The 19,981-nt window shown below is 51.5% G+C and overlaps 2 protein-coding genes across 5 annotated transcripts; one reads left to right on the top strand and one right to left on the bottom strand.

Annotated features, from left to right (window-relative positions):
• Nucleotides 1-1,996: 1,996 nt before the first annotated feature.
• EXOSC6 (exosome component 6) lies at nt 1,997-4,343 on the top strand. The gene has a single exon (XM_081203476.1). It carries the CDS (start codon nt 2,085-2,087, stop codon nt 2,916-2,918), a length of 834 nt encoding a protein of 277 aa, XP_081059602.1. The 5' UTR covers nt 1,997-2,084; the 3' UTR covers nt 2,919-4,343.
• A 2,401-nt stretch (nt 4,344-6,744) lies between these two features.
• On the bottom strand, nt 6,745-19,535 carry LOC308591851 (RNA-binding Raly-like protein). 4 transcript variants are annotated; one of them, XM_081202833.1, is made up of 7 exons: nt 19,359-19,535; nt 17,479-17,557; nt 10,450-10,497; nt 10,167-10,315; nt 9,075-9,188; nt 8,070-8,224; nt 6,745-7,127 (listed from the first exon to the last, which is right to left on the bottom strand). In XM_081202833.1, the coding sequence occupies exons 1-7, from the start codon at nt 19,462-19,464 to the stop codon at nt 7,089-7,091; spliced, it is 690 nt and encodes a 229-aa protein (XP_081058959.1). In that variant the 5' UTR covers nt 19,465-19,535; the 3' UTR covers nt 6,745-7,088. The 4 variants fall into 4 exon arrangements, with proteins under 4 accessions (XP_081058959.1, XP_081058958.1, XP_081058961.1 ...); XM_081202832.1 differs by having other exon boundaries at nt 10,450-10,500; nt 19,359-19,530; XM_081202835.1 differs by lacking the exon at nt 19,359-19,535 and adding an exon at nt 19,101-19,344.
• Between the last annotated feature and the right edge of the window lie 446 nt (nt 19,536-19,981).

Below are 19,981 nucleotides of genomic sequence, written 5' to 3'. Positions count from 1 at the left end.
AAGCAGGAACATGCCTTAGCCAGCCTCACGCTCAGGTGCTCACCCCATCGCTTCCTCCCACATCGTTGCTGCTTGTTTCAGAAGCTGGCTTGGGGAAATCAAGCCCAGTTACTGCCAATTGCACTTGCTGGTTTGGATGACATGGGAGGCTGTGGTTAACTAAAAGGGGTAGTGGAGACCTGCTAATTCCTTCCTTGTTCTGCCAGAGGGATATTTGAGCCAGTAGCTCACTTGAGCCCAAGCAGAACAGGGGGCTTGGCCCATCCTGCCCCTCATCTCCTGGCTTATATCTTGCTTTCAGAGAACCTCAGCTCACCATTATGTGCAAAATGCAGGTTGTGGCTTACAGCAAACGATGGTTTGTTGCTAAAGAAGCCAACTTTCAAGCTTAACTATTGCTCGTCATAATTTACAATTCCCCCTTCATATATAATGCTAAGCCCAAGATCATTTCTGAAAGCAAACTTTAATGGAGCAGAGATCACCTGACCATGGGAGGAGGATGGGGTTCTGAGCGCCAGGCTTCATTTGGCCTCATGGAAGCCAGATGAATGAATGCCATCCTGGCATTAATCATTTCCAGCCTTGTTGACATGACAAGAACAAATCCTCAGTGGCACAGCATATTACAGAGATATAATAAATTTTGGAAACAGTTGATGCATCCATACACACAGGAGCAGCAGGCTCACAGTGTAAAATTACTGTTTGCTAACTGGAACAAAGGCTAAATGTTCCATGGTAGCAGCTGGGATGTAGGGACAGCTTGGACGTTCCATAGCGAGACAGAGCTCCAAAATAGGATTGCCATTCACCTGTGCATTTACTAACAGAATGTGACAAGAGGGCATGACTTCATAAAATAGCGCATTGCGCTAATCTAGTTTGATGTGGGCCAGAAGAGGGGAGCAGTGTGGCTGTCGGAGCAGTGGGTGACTCAGCCCAAACAGTTTGGGGACTTTGACCAGGACAGTGAGGTCAGCTGTGCCCACTTGCTCATGGGCTTCTGCGATGGCAATACCTTTCTCTGTCCTGGTTAAAGTTGCACAGAGTGGTGCCCTGGTACTTGCAATGTCATGTACATCTTGGAGGCTGAGCTGCAGGTTTGTGGCTTCTGCTAGTCCAGAACGTGAGGGCTCAGCCCAGATTGGAGGCTCCCCACCCACTACCTTCCTCTTCCCTGAAGAAAGGCAGAAAAAACATAGCTGCGCCTTGTTTTAAGCCTATGTGCATCAAGCTCTGATATTTCCCTAATAGTGAGCGAGGCTGCTGAGTGCCAACAAATGGAGGCCAAAGCAGCCCCCTTTGAAAGAACCTAGGAAGCTTAAAAAGACAAGCTGTTAAAAGACTTAAAACAGATTTATTACTTGTATAATTTTAGAGTCCCACTTCTAAGATGTGCCTTTTTAAGCAGTGATACACAGTGAGGAGAGCTGTACGCAGCTGGTTGCTTTAAAAACTGTCTGTAGCCAGTTGGAGAGGGAGGGCCAGTGGGGTAGCGTGGGTTGTCAGCACCCGGGGCAAGGCAAGTAATTTGCGCCCCCTAACCTGTGGATTTGCGCCCCCTAATACTAACCCCCAGATGTTGCGCCCGGTGCGGCCGGCCCCCCTGCACCCCCCACGCTACGCCACTGGGAGGGCGCCGTGTGGGTGACACCCCAAAACCAAGACATAGGCTGCTTCCAACCCATCAGAAACTGCAGGAGCCCTGCATCTGCTCATTTCTTTGCCAAACAAAAAATGGATATAAAACGGCTCTTTAATCATGGATAGTATTGGGGCACAACTCCCTCCACCCTGGCCACCGGCTCTTCTGGCTGGAGCCAAGATGAGCTGGAATCCACCAGCGAGCCCGGAGGCTTCCTTCTCAGTGCAGGGTCCGCAGCTGCTGGGATGCGGGAATCGAGGCGCTCTCCATACCTCGACGGGTGTCTGCGAGGCGGGGGCTGCAGGTCCCCTCTCCGCCACGGCGCTCTTTCGGCGCTAAACCGCCCGTGCGCCTCGGAAGCGAAGCCGCTGCTCCCTCCCTCGAGCAGCTTCCTCTTCCCCTTCCGGAGCGCGGCGCGCCAGCAGCCGAAGAAGCCATGCCGCTGGACCACCGCCGGGTGCCGGGGCCGGAGGAGTCCCAGACGCCGCTGCTCTTCGCGCCCGTCGAGGCGCCGAAGGTTCCGCCCCGCGACCCGTCGGCGCTGCAGCCGCTCTTCGCCCGCGCGGGGCTGCTGAGCCAGGCCAAGGGCTCGGCCTACGTGGAGCTCCACGGCGGCACCAAAGTGCTGTGCTCCGTGGCCGGGCCTCGCGAAGCCGGCGGCGGGGCGGGCGCTGCGGCTCCGGGCGAGCCTCGCGGGCGGTTGGTGTGCGAGTTCCGGCGGGCACCGTTCTCGGGGCGCGGGGCGCGCATCCGCCCCAGCGAGCGGGAGCCCGAGCTGGCGCTGGCGCTGCAGGAGGCACTGGAGCCGGCCGTGCGCCTGGCGCGCTATCCGCGGGCGCAGCTGGAGGTGAGCGCGCTGCTGCTGCAGGACGGCGGCTCGGCGCTGGCGGCCGCGCTGTGCGCCGCGGGGCTGGCCCTGGCCGACGCCGGCGTGGAGCTCTACGACCTGGTGGCGGCGTGCGCGCTGTGCCGGGCGCCGGGCGGAGAGTGGAGCCTGCAGCCCAGCGAGCCCGAGGAGCGCGCCGCCGACGCCCGCCTCACCGTGGCGCTCCTGCCCTCGCTCAACCAGGTGGCCGGGCTGCTGGGCAGCGGCGAGGGAGGGCCCCCCGACAGCTGGGCGCAAGCCGTGCGCCTCGGCCTCGACGGATGCCAGCGCCTCTACCCGCTGCTCCGACAGAGCCTCCTGCGCGCTGCCAAGCGCCGACCCGCGCCGGGCACCCAAACGCCGACCGACACAGACACAGTCCAGCCTCCCGCCGCCACCGCCTGAACTCCGGGAACTTCTCGGGCTGCGCCTCGCCGGACTCCTCTTCCGATGTCTCTTTGGGTTTCGGCTGCATCGTGGTTTTGGATACGGGATCTGAGCGTGGTTTACCCGACGTAGGTGAAGTTGCCTGGCTTCCTCCTTGGCGAGGAACCGCAACCACGGTGGGCCCAGTCGCGATCCAGGGAAGGCGATCCCCTGGAGGGCAGGCCGCATCCACATGAGACAATCTCTGCAGCTCCGCACTCTTTGCGAATGATACTTCGACGGAGACACTTCCGAAAGTCTATCTACCGCACCACCTTTAGGCGCAGAAAGCTAGTTTATTAAACGTGCAGGGAATTATTGCTCTGTGTAGTTTTCACCCAGTTCCTGGGATTTGGGAGGGAAAAAATCTGCTTTAAATGTTGTAAATATATGGTGTGTGTGTCCATGTGCGCACAGTCTGAGTCTCAAGCAAAACAAAAAAGGGTTATTTGCTGCTGGTTGAATCCAAAGTTCTACCATGGTCTGAGTTTTCAAATTGCTATGATTATCAGTTTGGGATAGGTATCTGCATTTGTCCAGTTGTTGGCGGCTATGTTTGCTTTCAAAATTCCAAAGTTTAAAAATATTACACTTTGAAAATGTCAAGGAACAAAATGGGTTAATCCACACATCCTGCTTCTTAACCTGCTTTCTTGGAAAGTTACTCTCATTTCAAAGGAGTTTCCATCCAAATCAGTGTGCTTTGCATTGAGGCAATTGTCAATAAGGTGACATCATTCTCTGCATTTCTCCCCACTTCCCTGAAACTCCTTGCTTTAAAACAAAAACAAAAAATTAAAAATCAGCATTTTCTCTCAGGAAATATGGCAAGTTTCTTTTTTTGTATTGGCTAAATGTTTGCTGCTGAAATTACTCTGGTGTTTTTCAACTTTGGGTCCTCAGATATTATTGGGACTACAAGTCCCATCATCTCATCTGTTAATCTGGATAGGGATGATGGGAAGTTTAGCTCAACATATGGGGGACTAAAGAAAGAACACTGTATCGGACTACTTCATTATGTGAACTCTCCTTTTGCAGACCCGTGGTGTAATAAATTGTGTGTGACCTCCCTTGTTAAAAGGTCAACCTCAAATGGGCATCCTAAAGACTGAAATGGTTTCTTCCTGCAGAGGTGATGGAAGTGAGCCAGTAACTGGTAATGGGGTCAAGGTGGATGTAGAGCGATTAGCTAATCTGGCAGCTAGTTGCAGGTTGACTATTCAGTGGCCACTTCCAGCACAATCTGCTTCTGTCATGGACTCATTAATACTTGGTCTGATTTACTAGGACCTACTAGTATCTTGTGATATGCAAGGCTTGAGAACTTGTTCATGGAGAAAAGTTTATTAGATACTTGTAATAAAGTCTCTTTTTATAATTAAAATACACTATTTTGCATAACTTAAGGCTTTTTGATTTTCATGTCTTCTCCCTCTTACTATCACTGTAGAGTTGATGCAGTCATCGTCAACCGTTTCAAATTCGGGAACCACTTTCAAGCCAAACCAATATTTGGGAGCCCATGTCTTGTTTTCTTGCCATGTATTTGCACGGTGGGAATGCTGCTGCTGTTATCAGGTTTAGATCAGACCGTAACTCAGCATTGGGTCCCAGGCCACCAGTTGAATTCTACTAGTGTAGTGTGTATTTATGCTAAAGTAGGGAATCATCACGAAGAGTCGGACACGACTAAACAGCAACAACAAAATCTGTATTTATGGACTCCAGCGTTTACTAGAGTGTCAACGAATGGAGTAAACTGGGAAAAGGAAGATTGAAAATGAGCTACTCTGTAAAATCTAGAATAGCACAAAAGGTGCCCACACAACTAGATTGGGGTTCAGGTTAGCATAGCCAGAAATAAACCCTGGCACTGACATAAGCACCAATATATTTAGGTTTAAAGCAAGGTTACATGCATATCTTTTGCTGGTCCGGAGCAAAAATGTCCTGAAAAAATGGTTACTGGGTTAAGTACATTATAAAACCATGCATCTTGTGGATGGGTTTCCTAGACCATTCTAGGGACTTGCCATCTCTTAAGAAGATGGTCTGCACTCAGAGGAGCTCCTGTACAAAGCTCATGGGCAACGCACATGCCCAGTGCTATTATAGAAGACCGAGAAGGCCGGCCAGTTGCCAGGTTTCAGACCAGTGGTTTTTACAAGTTCAAAAACGGGTCAGCAAACTTTTTCAGCAGGGGGCCGGTCCACTGTCCCTCAGACCTTGTGGGGGGCCGCACTATATTTTTTTGGGGGAAAGGAATTCCCATGCCCCACAAATAACCCAAAGATGCATTTTAAATGAAAAATAAAAAAATTCCTTCCAGTAGCACCTTAAAGACCAACTAAGTTAGTTCTTGGCATGAGCTTTCGTGTGCATGCACACGAAAGCTCATACCAAGAACTAACTTAGTTGGTCTTTAAGGTGCTACTGGAAGGAATTTTTTTATTTTGACTATGGCAGACCAACACGGCTACCTATCTACTTTTAAATGAAAGGACACATTCAACTCATGTAAAAACACGCTGATTCACTGGCCGGATTGAGAAGGCGAATGGGCCGCATCTAGCCCCAGGCCTTAGTTTGCCTATCCATGTTCAAAAATATTTGCAAAATGTACTTGCAGTAATCACTCCTGTCTTTGTTGTCCGGTGGTGCAATAAAGAAGCAGCTAGTAATCTACACAAGGGACACTTATGGTTTTGCAGAATATTTGTTCCCCCTCCCCACATCATCATAGTACAGTGGTGCCCCGCAAGACGAATGCCTTGCAAGATGGAAAACCCGCTAGACGAAAGGGTTTTCCGTTTTTGAGCTGCTTCGCAAGACGATTTTCCCTATGTGCTTGCTTTGCAAGATGAAAACGTCTTGCGAGTGTTCCGATTTTTTTTCGCTTTCCCCCCCTTTTGCTAAGCCGCTAATAGCCTTTTAGCCGCTAATCCGCTAAGCCTTTAATAGCCGCTAATAGGGTTGCTTTGCAAGACGAAAAAACCGCTAGACGAAGAGACTCGCGGAACGGATTAATTTCGTCTTGCGAGGCACCACTGTAATAGAAATCAGGGTCAGCTGATGACACTGACAGAAAGTGAAGCACTGCTGGGAGCCACAAACAGACACCTTTAGAAGGGATTAAGTCCTATATGGAGGAAAAGCCTGCCAGTGACGACTAGGCACAATGGCTGCATGCCACCTCCAAGGTCCAAGGCAGCACACAGATGCCTCTAAACATCAGTCCTTGCTGGGAAACTCCTCAGGAGAAGGCTTTGGTTGTCACCTGGGCTTTCCAGAAGCACCCAACCAGCTTCTGTGGCAAACAGGATGCTGGATTAGACTTGCAATGGGAATTCTTTGGCCCTCCAGATGTTTGGCTGAAGTTCCCCATCATCCCTGATCATTAGGCATGTGGGTCCAGGCTGATGGAAGCTGGGAGAACAACATCTGGGGCGCTACAGATTTCTCATCCCTGGATTGGATGGGCTTTGTGTCTGATCCCACAGGGCTTCTCTTCTGAGTCTAGAGCAGCCTTTCCTAACCTGGTGGCCTCTGGATGTTTCAGACTGCCGCTCCTCAGCCCTAAGCCAAATTGAGCAATGGTCGGGGATGATGGGAGTTGCAGTCCAGCAACATCTGGGGGGCTGGGGACTGCTTTGCCCACATACCTGGGAGGAAGCCCCACTGAAGCTCATGGGATGTACTTCTGAGCAGACACGTCAGGCTCAGAAATGATAAAAGGCAGCAATCAATCTGGTCTGGCACATGGTAAATCTGTAGCTAAGACAGGACAGCAAGCAACACATCATTATCAGTAGGAGATGGCAACTGCTTTATTTTTTGTTTAATGCTGAGCTGGGCAAGTGCGAAGTTGGCACTGCCTGCTTTGCCCACTCGTCTCCCACATCGGCATATTTTAATTTTCACAACAAAGAACACCAAGCTGCTTCTCCCTCGAACGCGCCACAGGAGTCTCTCTCTGCCAGGCCAGAAAAAGGTGCGAGGGAGACCGTGGTGGGCCTCTCGGCCTCTGCACCAGCCCTGACGGCAGGGAACTGACGCCGGACGCAGCACCGGCCAGAGGCATCGGAAGGAATACAAAACACAGGAAGGAAACGCCGGGCAAAGGGGTTGGGGACACTCCAGGTCCTCTTACTGGCTGCCTTCCAGGTCCAACGTGTGATTCCTTGCCTGCAATGAAAGAAGAGGCTTTGTCAGCCTCGTCCCTGAGGCGTAACTGCATTTTCTCTGTTGAATCCTCAGCCCCAATCTGCACTGCATGTTTAAAGCAGAGTCAAAGCACTTTAGACAGGCACAGCTCCCCCCACCAAATAATCCTGGGAACTGCAGTTTGATAAGGGTGCTGAGAGTCAATAGGAGGCACCACCTATTCATCTCGGGGAGCTACAATTCCCAGAGTTCCCTGAGAAAAGCGGGAATGGTTGCTAAACCCCGCTGAAGAATTTGGGCCCCTGGTGTTTGCTCTGCAAGTCTCCCCCTCCCCATGTCCCTCTGGCCTTCTTGCCTCTATGATAGGCACAGTCCCTCCTAGTCACATGACAAACACAACATTGATCAAACCAAAACCATTCAAATATTCAACATTTGATGATGGCCGTGACCTGACCTTTGTGCAACTTGTGGAGTTAGTGAGCTTCCAATAGCCTGAGAGCTCCTTGCAGCTCTCCCGCCCCAGAACTTGCAAGGGGTGTGGGGTGTGTGTGTGTGTGTGTGTGTGTGTGTGTGTGTCTGTCTGTCTTGGGGCACATAATGAGATGCAAAGCTACAGCCCTTGCTTAATGGTGCAGATGCAGGCAAGACAGAAAAGCTTAGGAAATGGTTCAGCCTTGCTTTGCACAAAAAGGCAGAGGGGGAAGGCTCAGAGGGCTCTTGCAAGAGACAATCCTGAGAGACCTTGGTAGCTTTTTCTGCATAAGGTATCACCTTGACCATTGACGCTCTGGACAGGTGCGGCTTGCAATGTTGTAGCAATAAAATGCAGTACTGTATCTGCATGGTATCACAAAAAAACCCGCATTGCGTCCCCAAATTTCCGCTGAAGAGGGAGGGAGAGACCTGCAGCCTCACTGTTGCTCCCCTTCTTGCTACTCCGCCCTCGGCGCTGCCACTCACCGCCTCTTCGGTGTCTGTGCTCTCCTCTGCACTGTCCACCTCCGGCAGAGCAGCCCGGCCATCTTGCACGGGGCTCTCCTTCCTCCGGGTGGTCTCTCCTGCTGAGTAGGAGGCCTCTGTGCTGGCGGCTCCTTTCTTCTTGACCTCCTTGGAGCCTGAGGGATCAGACAAAGCAGGCAAGCAGGCCACATTACACCACCTTACCCATTCATCACACTTTTCCGCACCACCTTTTTCCTGGCGCCGGGTGCCGTTTGTGGTGCTCCCAGGCAGTCTCCCACCTAGCCACTGAGCCTAGGTTTACTATGCTCCGAGCACAATTCAAAGTGTTGGTGCTGACCTTTAAAGCCCTAAACGGCCTTGGTCCTGTATACCTGAAGGAGCGTCTCCACCCCCACTGTTCTGCCTGGACGCTGAGGTCCAGTGCCGAGGGCCTTCTGGCGGTTCCCTAACTGCAAGAAGCAAAGTTACAGGGAACCAGGCAGAGGGCCTTCTCGGTAGTGGCACCCGCCCTGTGGAACGCCCTCCCACCAGATGTCAAAGAGAAAAACAACTACCAGACATTTAGAAGACATCTGAAGGCAGCCCTCTTTAGGGAAGCTTTTAATGTTTAGTAGGTTATTGTATTTTAATATTCTGTTGGGAGCCGCCTAGAGTGGCTGGGGAAACCCAGCCAGATGGGTGGGGTATAAATAATAAAAATTATTATTATTATTATTATTATTATTATTATTATTATTATTAAACGATGATGATGCCACAAGGCAGGTGCATCCTACTCCACTGGGCCAGGTCCTGCACCTCAATGAGTTTACAGACAGGCAGGAATCCTAATGATGCTCCAGTCCACAAACCTGCTGTAGACAAGGAAGCTGGGATTTAGAATTTCTGGTCAGTTTTCTGATCAGAAAACCTGAACTCTGCTTTATGTACATGTGCCTAAGACCTGCAACAAAATGCTGCTGTTCATCCTCACGGCTCCTTGACTCTCATGCGCCTCCTCACCTGTGGGCTGCTCCCGTCGCTGGTCCATCCGGTCAAGGCTCTCCAGCAAGCTGTCCACCTGAGCTTTAATCTGACTTAGCTCTCCCTTGATGGAGTGCAGCTCCTCTGCTCGCACTGGAAGGGAAAGACAGCGTGAGCGGCCCAAACCACGTTACTGGCACCCCGCAGAAACCTACGTGGGTAGGGAGGGTTTCACACCAGCTGTTCACTGGTTTTGTCACTGGGAGGGTGTGGGGGGAGGCTACAAGTTGTGTCCAAGTGTGTGGATCAAAACCGCAGTCAGCTGGCTGCTCTTTTTAGCTCGTGGAAGCTGTGGTGGGCAAGGAGCTCATATTTACAAATCAAAAGGGCCTTGGCACATGCATGGATAGAAAGGTGCATATGAAATGTTGCTGTTTTTTGAACTCAGAGCCCAAACGAAGTATCATATTGGCCCAAATATAAGCTACACCCACAAATAAGCTTCTTCTTTAAAATTCAAGGGGGGGGATAGAAAAAAAGACAATACCCGAATATAAGCTGTCCTAGGAGCTACGTGCTGTAGTGGCGCCCGCCATCTTGCCTCACTTGCCTCGTAAAAGTCTATTTTTGTAAGGTCGCGAATTTAAGCCACACTTTAACTTTTCATGGTCGGAATTTGGAATTTGGAAAATTGGAATTTGGAAAAATTATATTCAGGCCAATATAGTAAAATGTTTCTGCGAGAAACACATCAGGACGAGATAAATGGAAACAAAACAATAGAACCTGTACCCAAAGACTGGCTGCTGAGTGCAAAACAACACATGAAATTCCTTTCGTTCCCCATCTTCCTGACTACTGTTTCCCAGTTGACTGCCTGCTTTACACCCTTCCATGAGACTCCCTGATCTTCAGCTCTGCTCCCTTTTAGACCCTCTTCCTAGCCCACAGGCCACCCAGGTGCTCGCCAGTGTGGGGTTTTAGTCACATCCAAACAGACTGCTTTTCCGTCCCTCAGAGAGCCTGGACTGCAAACACTCTTTGACAGGCTCGTTCACTGTCGGCGCTAAGTGCTGAAAGAGTGCCCCTGGCACCTGGGACACTAGGCCCTCTCTGCCCCAAAGCGCTTACACTTCGTTCGGCCTGCTGTGGAGCCGCTGCTGCCCCTCAGCCCTGCGTGGGGACCTAAGCTGGCCTTGCCCCCAGCCCCCAAGTGGCTTCTCCTGGCCTTGACCGGGATGTGACTGATGAGCGGGGGAATCTTCTGGTACTCGTAGACCCTGCAGGAAACGAGAGCAAGAGGGTCAGTTGCAGAATCCCCTTGAAACCACAGCTCAAATGTGGGCGGGGGGGGGGGGTGTTGCTGAGGTCCAAGGATATGGTGGGGGAGGGAGAGCAAAGCCCCAAAACGCACCTGTAGGGCAAATCCTCTTTATAGAGCTCATAGTCCAGGTCGCAGGTGCTGCTGCAGACAAGAGAAGAAAAGGTAATTCGGCGCCATTTCATGCTTCTCAACATCCTCCGCTGCACCACGAGACAGGCGCATGGAAAACTGCCTTTGTATTTTTCATTGTTAAGTAAATCCCCAAATATTTTGCTTTTCTCACTTTGCAATCCGATTGCTTCTTCTAAATCCTTTTTGCTCTGATTATCCATATTTTTAACCATCATTTTTGTTTTTTCTTTATTTAATCTAAATCCTGCCACTTTCCAAATTCTTCCATTTTCTCTAAAAGTTTCTTTGTACTATTAATTGGATTTTCCACCATCACAATCATATCATCTGTAAATGCCCTGATTTTATAAACACTTTCCCCTAATGTTATGCCTTTTATTTCCTCCACTCCTGGCCCAGAGATGGGAAGCCGGGGGGGGGGGCAATTATCCCTGGGCTCCAGCTCTTATCAGTCCCAGCCAACAAGGCCAATAGCTAAAAATGATGGGAGTTGGGTGTTCCTGTGCTGTTTGAAGGGCCACAGGCACCTCACCCCCACTCTAACCACTGCATCACGCTGCCGCTCCATCTCTACACTGCCTTTCTGCCGTCAGCAAGGCGCCTTGCGACAATTTTTGCTGAAAACAAGACTTGTGTTGCCGCACGCATCTCAAATGTTGACCTGCCACAGGAGGCAGCCCTATCAACTCCTCAGGTGCTTCGGCTTGAATAAAGGAAGGTTGCAAAACGGGAAGTAAATCTGGGTTTTGTAACTAGTCAGCGCGACAGGAGTGTATATGCGGTAGCATATTTAGCATGCCAAATCATGCATGGTGCAAGCTCCCCTGTGCAGGTTTTAGGCATTCAAGTGCATATTCATTTCCCAGTTTATACTGGCCCTGGTGCACCTGAGACTAAAGAGGAGAGAGGTTAGTAATGCTTTAGTTGCAGAGGTGCCAGCAACCCCCTCCCTTGACTTCAGTTATGATTGGGGGGTTGGACTAGATGAGCCTTGGGGGTCCCTTCCAACTCTACAGTCCTACGATCCTGTCCCTTTTGGCTGCTCCCTCAGCTACTGTTCCAGAGGAGAACAGCGGGAGCCATGATTTGGCTAAAACTGGAGGGATCGGGGCAGAAGAGGGGGTTGAGTTTGCAGATTTCTTTAAGCCACTCTGCCTTTTCTCCAATAATTTGAGCACTGGAGGAGGTAGCCAGAAGAGAGGGGGGCAGGGAAATGAATGCAAAACAACCAGATCCTAAACAGTTATTGCAATATGTCAAATGTTACGTAATTATATTCTATATTAAAACGTATATTTATGCCACTTGAAAGTGAGTGCCTGCCACTTATCCTTTTTTCCCAGAGCATTTGTGGTCACTGGAAGGTAGGGGCTGGTTTACTCCTTTTATCCCAGTAGAATCCAGCCTGCAGGATTTTCCTTCTGATCCCACAAGTAAAAGAACCAGGGGAGTTTCCTTTTCTTTTTAAAATGGAAGTGGAGAGTTGAAGGTAGGGCAACCTTAAGCACCCAGCACCTTCCTTTTGGCTATGAGCTCTGCTGGCCTATGGGGAGGAAACACTGGAAGGGGCAATAACATCCTCCAGGACCCCTAACAAGGCGGCCCCAGCTCCCAAACCCCCTGACCGCTGATGGGAGCTGTAGTTTGACAACACCCGGCCTGCCCTTTGGCCAAAGTGTGGGGAGTGAGATTGGGTCAAGGCATCTTTCAGGGAGAAACACACTCTATCTGGAGTGGAAGAATCAGCCCGGACCCCCACCCTCCACCCCCTGCTGATCTTCCATCAGAGATTCTTGATTTTACATTTCACGGATGGTGGTTTCTGTGTGCCAGCTGCCTACCCTTCAGGTCCAAATGGAAAGGGGCGGAGGGGGGAAGGCTGTCAGCAGGAACGCCTCCCCTGAAGGAAGGCGCTGATGCGCCTGTAATAAATCTCATGCCACATGAGCAAGCGAAAGAACAGGAATGCTGCGGCGAAGCCCCTATGGGCTGATTTGGCCCACCCCAAAGCGGGGGGCTCTGGGCCCTTTCATCTCGTGCATGACATTTTTTTAACGGGGTGTGTGTGTGGCTTTTCTCTGCACTGCATGGCAAGCTGCACCTGCCAACATTCCCTCTTCCTGACGCGACTATTAAAAGGCACACGAGTCCCGAACGGTGTACGGCTGTGGCTTCGTTTCCCGGGAAACCAGCTAGGCCATCCCCGCCCCCCCCCCCGGACGGAGCGGGAATCTTCCATTTCCCTGCCCTCATCTTGGCCCAGCATTCCTGCCCAGCTTCTCCCACGCAAGAGACTTTGTCCAAGTGGAAAGCCTGCACAAATCCGCTCATTTGATCCAGGAAGAGGGTCCAGAATCAAGGGGGCGGGTGTGGGTGAGAACCCCTTATTTCCAACTCCCTCTGGCATTCAGGGGTGTGTGTGTGTGTGTGTCAAATTCTATCTACAGAGCCAGAAAGTGATTGCCATCCCACAAGGGAGTGCGTGGGAGCCAAGTTGCCAGACATCGGTGGGAATGTTTTGCAGAATAATTGAAAAAAAATTCAGCTCCGCTTCCTCTTGGAAGCCTCCCCCTCGCTGTGCATCTGCACCGTCAATCGCTGTTGTGGCTGCCTCGATGCCAGGAGATTGTTTTGTGCAGCTTTTCTCTGCCAGTCCACTCGGGAAATCTCCCTGCCACAGCAGCAACCATGTCCCAGGGGTGATGGCTTGTCCATCTCCTAAAGGAAGGGCTCTGGCATTGGCCAAACTGGCTCTGGAAGATGGCATGGGTGGCGTGAAGCCCCCCCCTCCACCCTTTGGCCCAACCACACAAGGTGAATAGGACAGCCATCATTCCCCCTCACTGCAAGAAGCGAAGTTACAGGGAACCAGACAGAGGGCCTTCTTGGCAGTGGCGCCCTCCCTGTGGAATGCCCTCCCTTCAGATGTCAAGGAGATAAAGAACTACACAACTTTTAAAAGACATCTGAAGGCAACCCTGTATCGGGAAGCTTTTAATGTTTGATGTTTTGTTATGTTTTTATATGCGCTGGAAACTGCACAGATGGGTGGGGTATAAATAATAAATAATTAAAGAATTCTGCAGCTACATGACCGGTGTGGCAAAAGGACTCTTTCTATCCTTTGATTCTGCACATACAGAGGTCTAAAAAAAAATGCCTAGGGGAATGTCAACAGCCAGTTGCGGCCACCATTATTTTCTTCTGGCGCTTCTCACTTGAAGAATGAGGCAGGGAATGGAGAGACGTTCTCCTGGGGTGCCTTGGTGGTCATCTTATTGTATAGCCAGCCCTGCAAGTCTCAAACACTGCTGTCCTCTGGTTGCTGTTACTTGACCCATGTTTTGCAGATTATTATTTTTTTATTGTTTTGCAAGGAACCCCCCCCCCCCAAAAAAAAAATCCAGAGCAGAACCAGCAGGGGAAGCTGGTCGTCCCTTCCCCATAACTAGCAGAATCGTAAGAACTTGCACAAAATAAACCAGCACATTTGCACACCTAATTTTGCACAGGCCACAGAATGCCCAGAATGGGTGTGTCGTTATCTTTAGGGAGAATACACAGACCCTGGCTTATGGCACGGGGGATTCTTTCTGCATCACAGCCCTTCTTCCTCTGGCTCCAGCAGACCAGGTTTCTTGAAGAGCGTCGAAGAAAGGGCAGGAAAGTGTGTATCATACACAAGAGACACTTCGGATGAGCTCTGGTGGGCAAGAACCTGAGTGATGAAGGATGCCTGATGAAGGCCTGCGAAGGGTCAGGCCATAATAAAACCTATTGCTTTCCTGTGGTTGCTCCTCTCCTCTTTCACAGGCTCTTTGTATGCAATGGGGCAGATCCTGGAACTCAGCCAGTGCCAAACCCAGGCAGGGGCCAAATGGTGGAGGAGGAGAAGGCCTGCGAACCAGGGAGGGTGCTCAGCTCCCGGGCCTATTCCTCTGGGCTGCAGGACAAAGGGAGCTATAGGGTTTCAGAAGGACTGAAGAATGGCTCACGCCCGCCGGCAATAGCAACACCCCTCCTTTTAAAGGCACGGTGAGACGGCACATTGGCAGCCACAAGGGGAGCCGAAGCCAGGAATTTGGGAAAAGCTGTTGCGTAGCAGCTATTGTTTGCCCCTCCAAGTTATTTTGGGAGGCTTTGTTCAGTCCTTTTGTTTTCCAAGTTTCCATCTGTGGGTTCAGCAACGCTGGTTCTTACTCCTGTGACCACAGGCCTGCAAGGCCACAATCCTGGGGGTGGGTGGGTGGAATCGCCTCAGTCCTCTCCAGCATTCGCTCTCCTCCAAACCCCACTGATTTCCCCTAGGAACATCTTGAGGACACCTCTTCCCAGAGCAGTCTCACCCAGCACACACCAGGCGGCCACCATTTTAAAATTTCCAACCATGTCCCCAAGCAGCCTTATGACGGATGTTCTGTGGCATTGTGGGAAATTTAAGATGGCCACTTGCAGCCACCCTGTGCAAGGGCTCCAGGACAGGGGTCAGCATCAGTGAGGGGAGCTTGGGCTTACTAGGAAACTGTCCTTTACGCCCTCAGTTAAATGACAATTCCCAGGATTTATAGCAGTTACATTTAACTGGAAAACCTCCTCCATCAAAACAACTCACTGAGAGACAGAGGTGTTATGTATCCTGAATTTCTGAGTCCAAGAGATAGAGAGAAAAGCTGTCCTAGTGGGCTGCTCTCCCCTAGAAGGAACAGGTCAATAGCTTGGGGGTTCTCCTGGATTTGGCCTTCTCACTCGAGGTTTGGATGACTTCAGTGTCTAGGATTGTATTTATAAAAATAAATAAATAGGAGTGCCTTTTACCAGCTCCATCCGGTTTGCTGGTTTTGGACAAAGACACCTTGACCACAGTAGTCCATGTTCTGGTAACTTCCTGACTGCCATACTACAAGGTGCTCTACATGGGGCTGCCCTTGAAGACCCCTCAGAAGCTTCAAATGATCCAAAATGCAGTGGCAAAATTACTGGCTGGGGTTCCGCTTATAACAGACACAACTCCTGTTATAATTGCCAGTTCATTTCCATGGCCAATTCAAGGAGCTCACACTGGTGTTTAAAACCCTGAACGGCTAAGGCCACAAATATATATATGAAAGCTTGCCTCCTTCCCTACAGATCCTCTCAGGTGTTAAGATCAGGCAGAAGGGTCTCTCTCTCTCTCTCTCTCTCTTTCAGGGCTAGGCTTCCTCAGCTTTGGCAATGCGTAAGTGGCCACCCAACCATTTCCCAAGTCTGCTTCCAGTCAGGTGTTTTTTGGATGTATTTTTGCAGCATCTGCACAACGGCGTTGGCATCAAAACGCCATCTCTTATCCCCCGCCCATTTACCCTTTCTGCAGGGGAAATCCAATCATCACAACAAATCCTGTTGCTAGCAACTCATCTGAGATATCTCAACAGCCCGCTCGCAATTTTTTTGCGCTAAGATGCACCGAGAGCCTCTCAGGGCTATGAAGCTGGATAACAATTGTTCTAAATTAATAATAAAACCAACCCCATCCCTGTCTGGGAGCACCACTAACCTCCTGTTCTGTCTTGCCTTTGCCCTGGAGCAGATTCTGTCCTACCTACAAGCTGTTCATGTCACAGCTCCTTCACACAGGGAGATCAGGCAGAGATTATGGCTGGATAACCAGTACCGGATCCCACCAGAATCTAAGAGGACAGGAAAAGTGTCTTGCAGACACTGCCTACCCCCCCCCCCACCCCAACAGCTTCCTCTTCTCAACAGCTACAACCAAACAATTTCCATTACCAGCCATATAAATAAATAAATGCAAAAAAAAATCAACAAACCACCCTTCTGCCTAATCCCAGGGTTATAATCTGTTTTCTTGGCAGCAGAATACCCTCCACATGAGGATCTAGATGAAGCAAAGCGGTGATAGAAGAGCACAGTGCTCGTCCCTCTCTCTCCAGCCCTGGAAAATAGGAAACTGAACGCAGCCCATGCATGTGAAACAGGGTGGCACCGAAAAGAAAGCAGAAAAGCAGCCAGACCAGGTTAGTGGCTTTGGGTGGGTGGGTTCCACAACCGCAAGAGCAGCCCCACTTATCACTTAGTGCAGTAGTCAAGCCTGCACCTATCCCTTGGGCTTCCATGCTCCCCCTTCTTAGCACTGCCTCCAGATTTGCGTGTCATGAGCTAATGAAGAAAAAAAGCAATCCATCTGAGGGCAGCTGGAGTCTAGTTGCAAGAGGCACAGAAATATAGCAAGCAGCACATTTCTTGGCCAGAGGATAAGCGGTGGCTGGAAACTTTCAGTTACCAGAGCATGAGTAGCTGTGGCAAAAACAGCCTGCCAGCAACACTGGGTGCAAAAAGCAGCAGCAACGCCTCCTGATTGGAGGCAAGCAGCCACTCTAGACCAAGCAGAGGCTTTTTTGAAATATCCACAACGTCCCAACATCATGTCTAGACACTGTGGGGAATTTTAAACGGCAGCTTGTCAGCACCCAGCAGAGGAGGCTTGAGAAGGGCATCAGTGCTCAAATCCCCACCTGGTCATGACGCTCACCAGGTGACCGCTTCTCCGCTTAATCTACCTCACAGGGTTGTTGTGGGGGGTTAAAGGAGGTTGGGGAGAACTATGTACACCATCTTCAACATCTTGGGACGGGGGAAGGTGGAACACGAAGGCAACAAGTGCAAATCAATAAAAATAAATAGTTCACCACCAGCAACCAGGAATTCCATGCCTGGGGGGAACTCAACTGGAACTCAACCCAGGCAGTGAATGGGTTGGAGAAGGAGATTCTCAGGGCCATTTCCGAGGGGGCGGGCACCATGACCAGGTCATAAGCAGCTGGTACAACTCCCATCACCCTGAGTGATGGCAGGGGCTTGCTGGCAGGGGCTGATGGGAGCTGGAGTCCAATGACTCCTGGAGGGCCGCACAGATTGCCCTTCCCTGCCTAGACACAGTAAACGGGACATTGCACAGCCGGATCCAATCCGTGGTGACAAAAGACTCACGGGTACAGGCCTCCGCTGTGTTGCCTCTTCTGGCTTGGCCTGGCGTGGCTCAGTTTAGGCTCCCGGGCCATGTCGAGATCTAGAGAAAGAGGAAGACCATGAGAGAGAAGCCCCAGGGCAAGGAGGAGGCCAGAAGCCCAGGAGGGGGCAGGCTGGGTGGAGGCCACTGTTACTCCAGAAGGCACCCCCTAACAAAGTCCAAGGCTGACCCCCTCCGGGAGATCCTTAGAACATCTCACAGGGATATAAACCAGCTTAGATTTTTCAGGTTCGTGTACAGACAAGAGTAGTCTCTATACTGTAGATACAAGGTACTGAAATGTGTTGTTATTATTATTATTAGGTGTTGTTATTACTCACCCTAAGGGTAGGTTACAGCGATAAAAATTATACAGTATTAAAAACAATTAAAGCAACTTAATGGTGTCAGCAGAGGCAGTGTCCCAGCATGGGGGGGGTGACCAAAGAGATGCCCCCCCCCAGCCTCCCTATTCATCTACACAATCTGTCTACAAGGCAAATCAGAGCGGCATCTCATTATTGTCCTTTACTTGGCAGGACAGCAGGGAATAAAAAGACTTGCCTGCTGAACTGCATCTTAATACTATAACCAAGTTGAAAAATTAATTAGAACACCATGTTAAGTGTTTACATTTTTTGCCACTGGGCATGAGCCACAGAGGCAGAATTCCTGCCTGCCACTGGACTCTTGCCACACCTCTGAGGCTGGGCATGTCCTCCTTTGGGCCTGGGCCCCTCCATTTCCAGGGCACCATCAAAGGCCCAGCATCAGGGGACTTGAGCCGGAGCCCTTGGGCAACTGGCATGCTGGACCCAGGCATCCTGAGCCCCGGCAGAGAGAGAAATGTGGGGAGGGGTCCCGACTTCCTCATCCCAGGGCAAGGATGCTTCCTCTTGGTCTGGCAAGGGAAAGTTCCCCAGAATCTGAAGAGGCCAGAGTCTCAGGATGGACATAGAGGCCAGCGAGGGTCTTCCTGAGCAAGGGCCGGGGAGGGGGCTCCAGTAACTCTTCTCCGTCCCACCCTCAAACGGCCTCCAAGTGCATCAGCGCCCGGTCCCATGGCAGGTTCCTGCCTGGGGGTTCATAGAAGACCCACCCCGAGACCCCTCCAAGTTGCCCTAGCCACCTCTTGCGCTGCAGGCCTCAAAAAAAATAAAAATAAAAATGCCAATTTCTCTCTTTCTTTTTTTAAAGAGAGAGCTCTCGTCAATCCTCATCCAACTTTCTTCCCACCCAGAGTTGGGCCCAGTAAAGATGTCTCTGAAGAATTAGGAAGCGACACCCCCCCCCTTGCTTCGTTCTGCAAGCAAGAGGCGCAAAGCAAATGGAAGGGCACGCGCGTGCGCCCCTCCTGCGCAGCGAAATCAAAGGAGGCGGCATGGGGCTTTTGATGGGGACCCAGCGGATACACCCTCCTCTCTCTTCCCCCCCCCACGCTTCCCCCTTCCTCTTTCATTGCTTCCGGGCGGTGGAGCCCCCGCTCCTAGTCCCCTTTTTTGGGAGGAGGGCGACTCCCCCCCCCCACTCCCAAGTACGCAACCCGGGGGTGAGGCGGGGATAATGGAAGTGGGACAAACACACACACACGAGCGGTACTCACAGCGCCAGCCCCCTTCCCGGCTGCCGAAGAGGGTCATGCCACCCCCCAAAGGGGGGGAGGGGAGGAAGAGGGGGGGAGCCCCACGCCCGGCCTGCCCAGCAACGAGGAAGGGACGCCTTTCTCTCTCTCCTACGAGCCCCCAGCAAGGTGGTTGCAGCAGCAGCAGCAGCCGCCTAAGCGCTCTTGGCTAAAGAAAGGAGGGTCTCTATCTGCCTCCCTCCCCCCCCCCCAGCCTGAATGTCGGCCGGAGGAACGTACCATCTGCCCTGGTGAAGGGGGGGGAGACGAAGCAGGAGGGAACGAACCATCTCCGCCACACGGCGGGGGGGGGCGTTGTGGGAGGGGAGGGGCTGAGCTCCCACATAGACACACGCCTCTGCTTCTTGAGCTACCAGGGGGCTATTGCCTTCCAGAGGGGGCGCCTTGCATGCTCCAGTCCCCTCCCCCCGCGCAAGGAAATGGTGGGGGAGGTGGGCGCCCCTGGTTCTTCCGCGGCGCATGCGCGAAGCTGCAAGACCCCTCCCCCCCCCTGAGTAGCTGCCCAAGGTGGTGGTCGTGGGTCTGCGTGGAATAACCTCTTCGGGCGCCAAGGGAATAAGCAGGAGCCCACCCCCCACCCCGTTCTCTAGGCCGTGGGCTGCCCCTCCCCACTCTGCAGAGCAACCTCAGGCCATTCAGCCCAGGGACTGAGGCTGCTTCTGTTGAAAGCACTTTCTTTGGCCCCCATCTAAGAATCCTGGGAACTGTAGTTTATTAAGGGTGCTGAGAATTTTGGCTGGGGGATGACACAGCATCCTGGGTTCCCGCCCCCCGGGAAACCATGTGCATTAAATGTATGGTGCCTGTGCAGCCTAACATGGGGGAGGAACCTTTTGCACTTT

The sequence above is a fragment of the Podarcis bocagei genome, assembly GCF_964188305.1.
Source record: "Podarcis bocagei genome assembly, chromosome: 7".
Classification (NCBI taxonomy): Eukaryota; Metazoa; Chordata; class Lepidosauria; order Squamata; family Lacertidae; genus Podarcis; species Podarcis bocagei.
Note: the sequence above shows the minus strand (reverse complement) of the source record. Positions and strands in the feature narration are given on the sequence as shown.

Excerpts from the sequence above, each read along its gene's own strand:
- LOC308591851 (XM_081202832.1), bottom strand. The coding sequence starts at position 19,464 with ATGTGGGAGCTCAGCCCCTCCCCTCCCACAACGCCCCCCCCCGCCGTG. Across the intron at positions 10,501-17,478 it reads CACAGCGGAGGCCTGTACCC|CAGCACCTGCGACCTGGACT; the intron begins GTGAGTCTTTTG and ends TCTTGTCTGCAG. Across the intron at positions 7,128-8,069 it reads GCACAGACACCGAAGAGGCG|GCAAGGAATCACACGTTGGA; the intron begins GTGAGTGGCAGC and ends CTTTCATTGCAG.
- EXOSC6 (XM_081203476.1), top strand. The coding sequence starts at position 2,085 with ATGCCGCTGGACCACCGCCGGGTGCCGGGGCCGGAGGAGTCCCAGACG.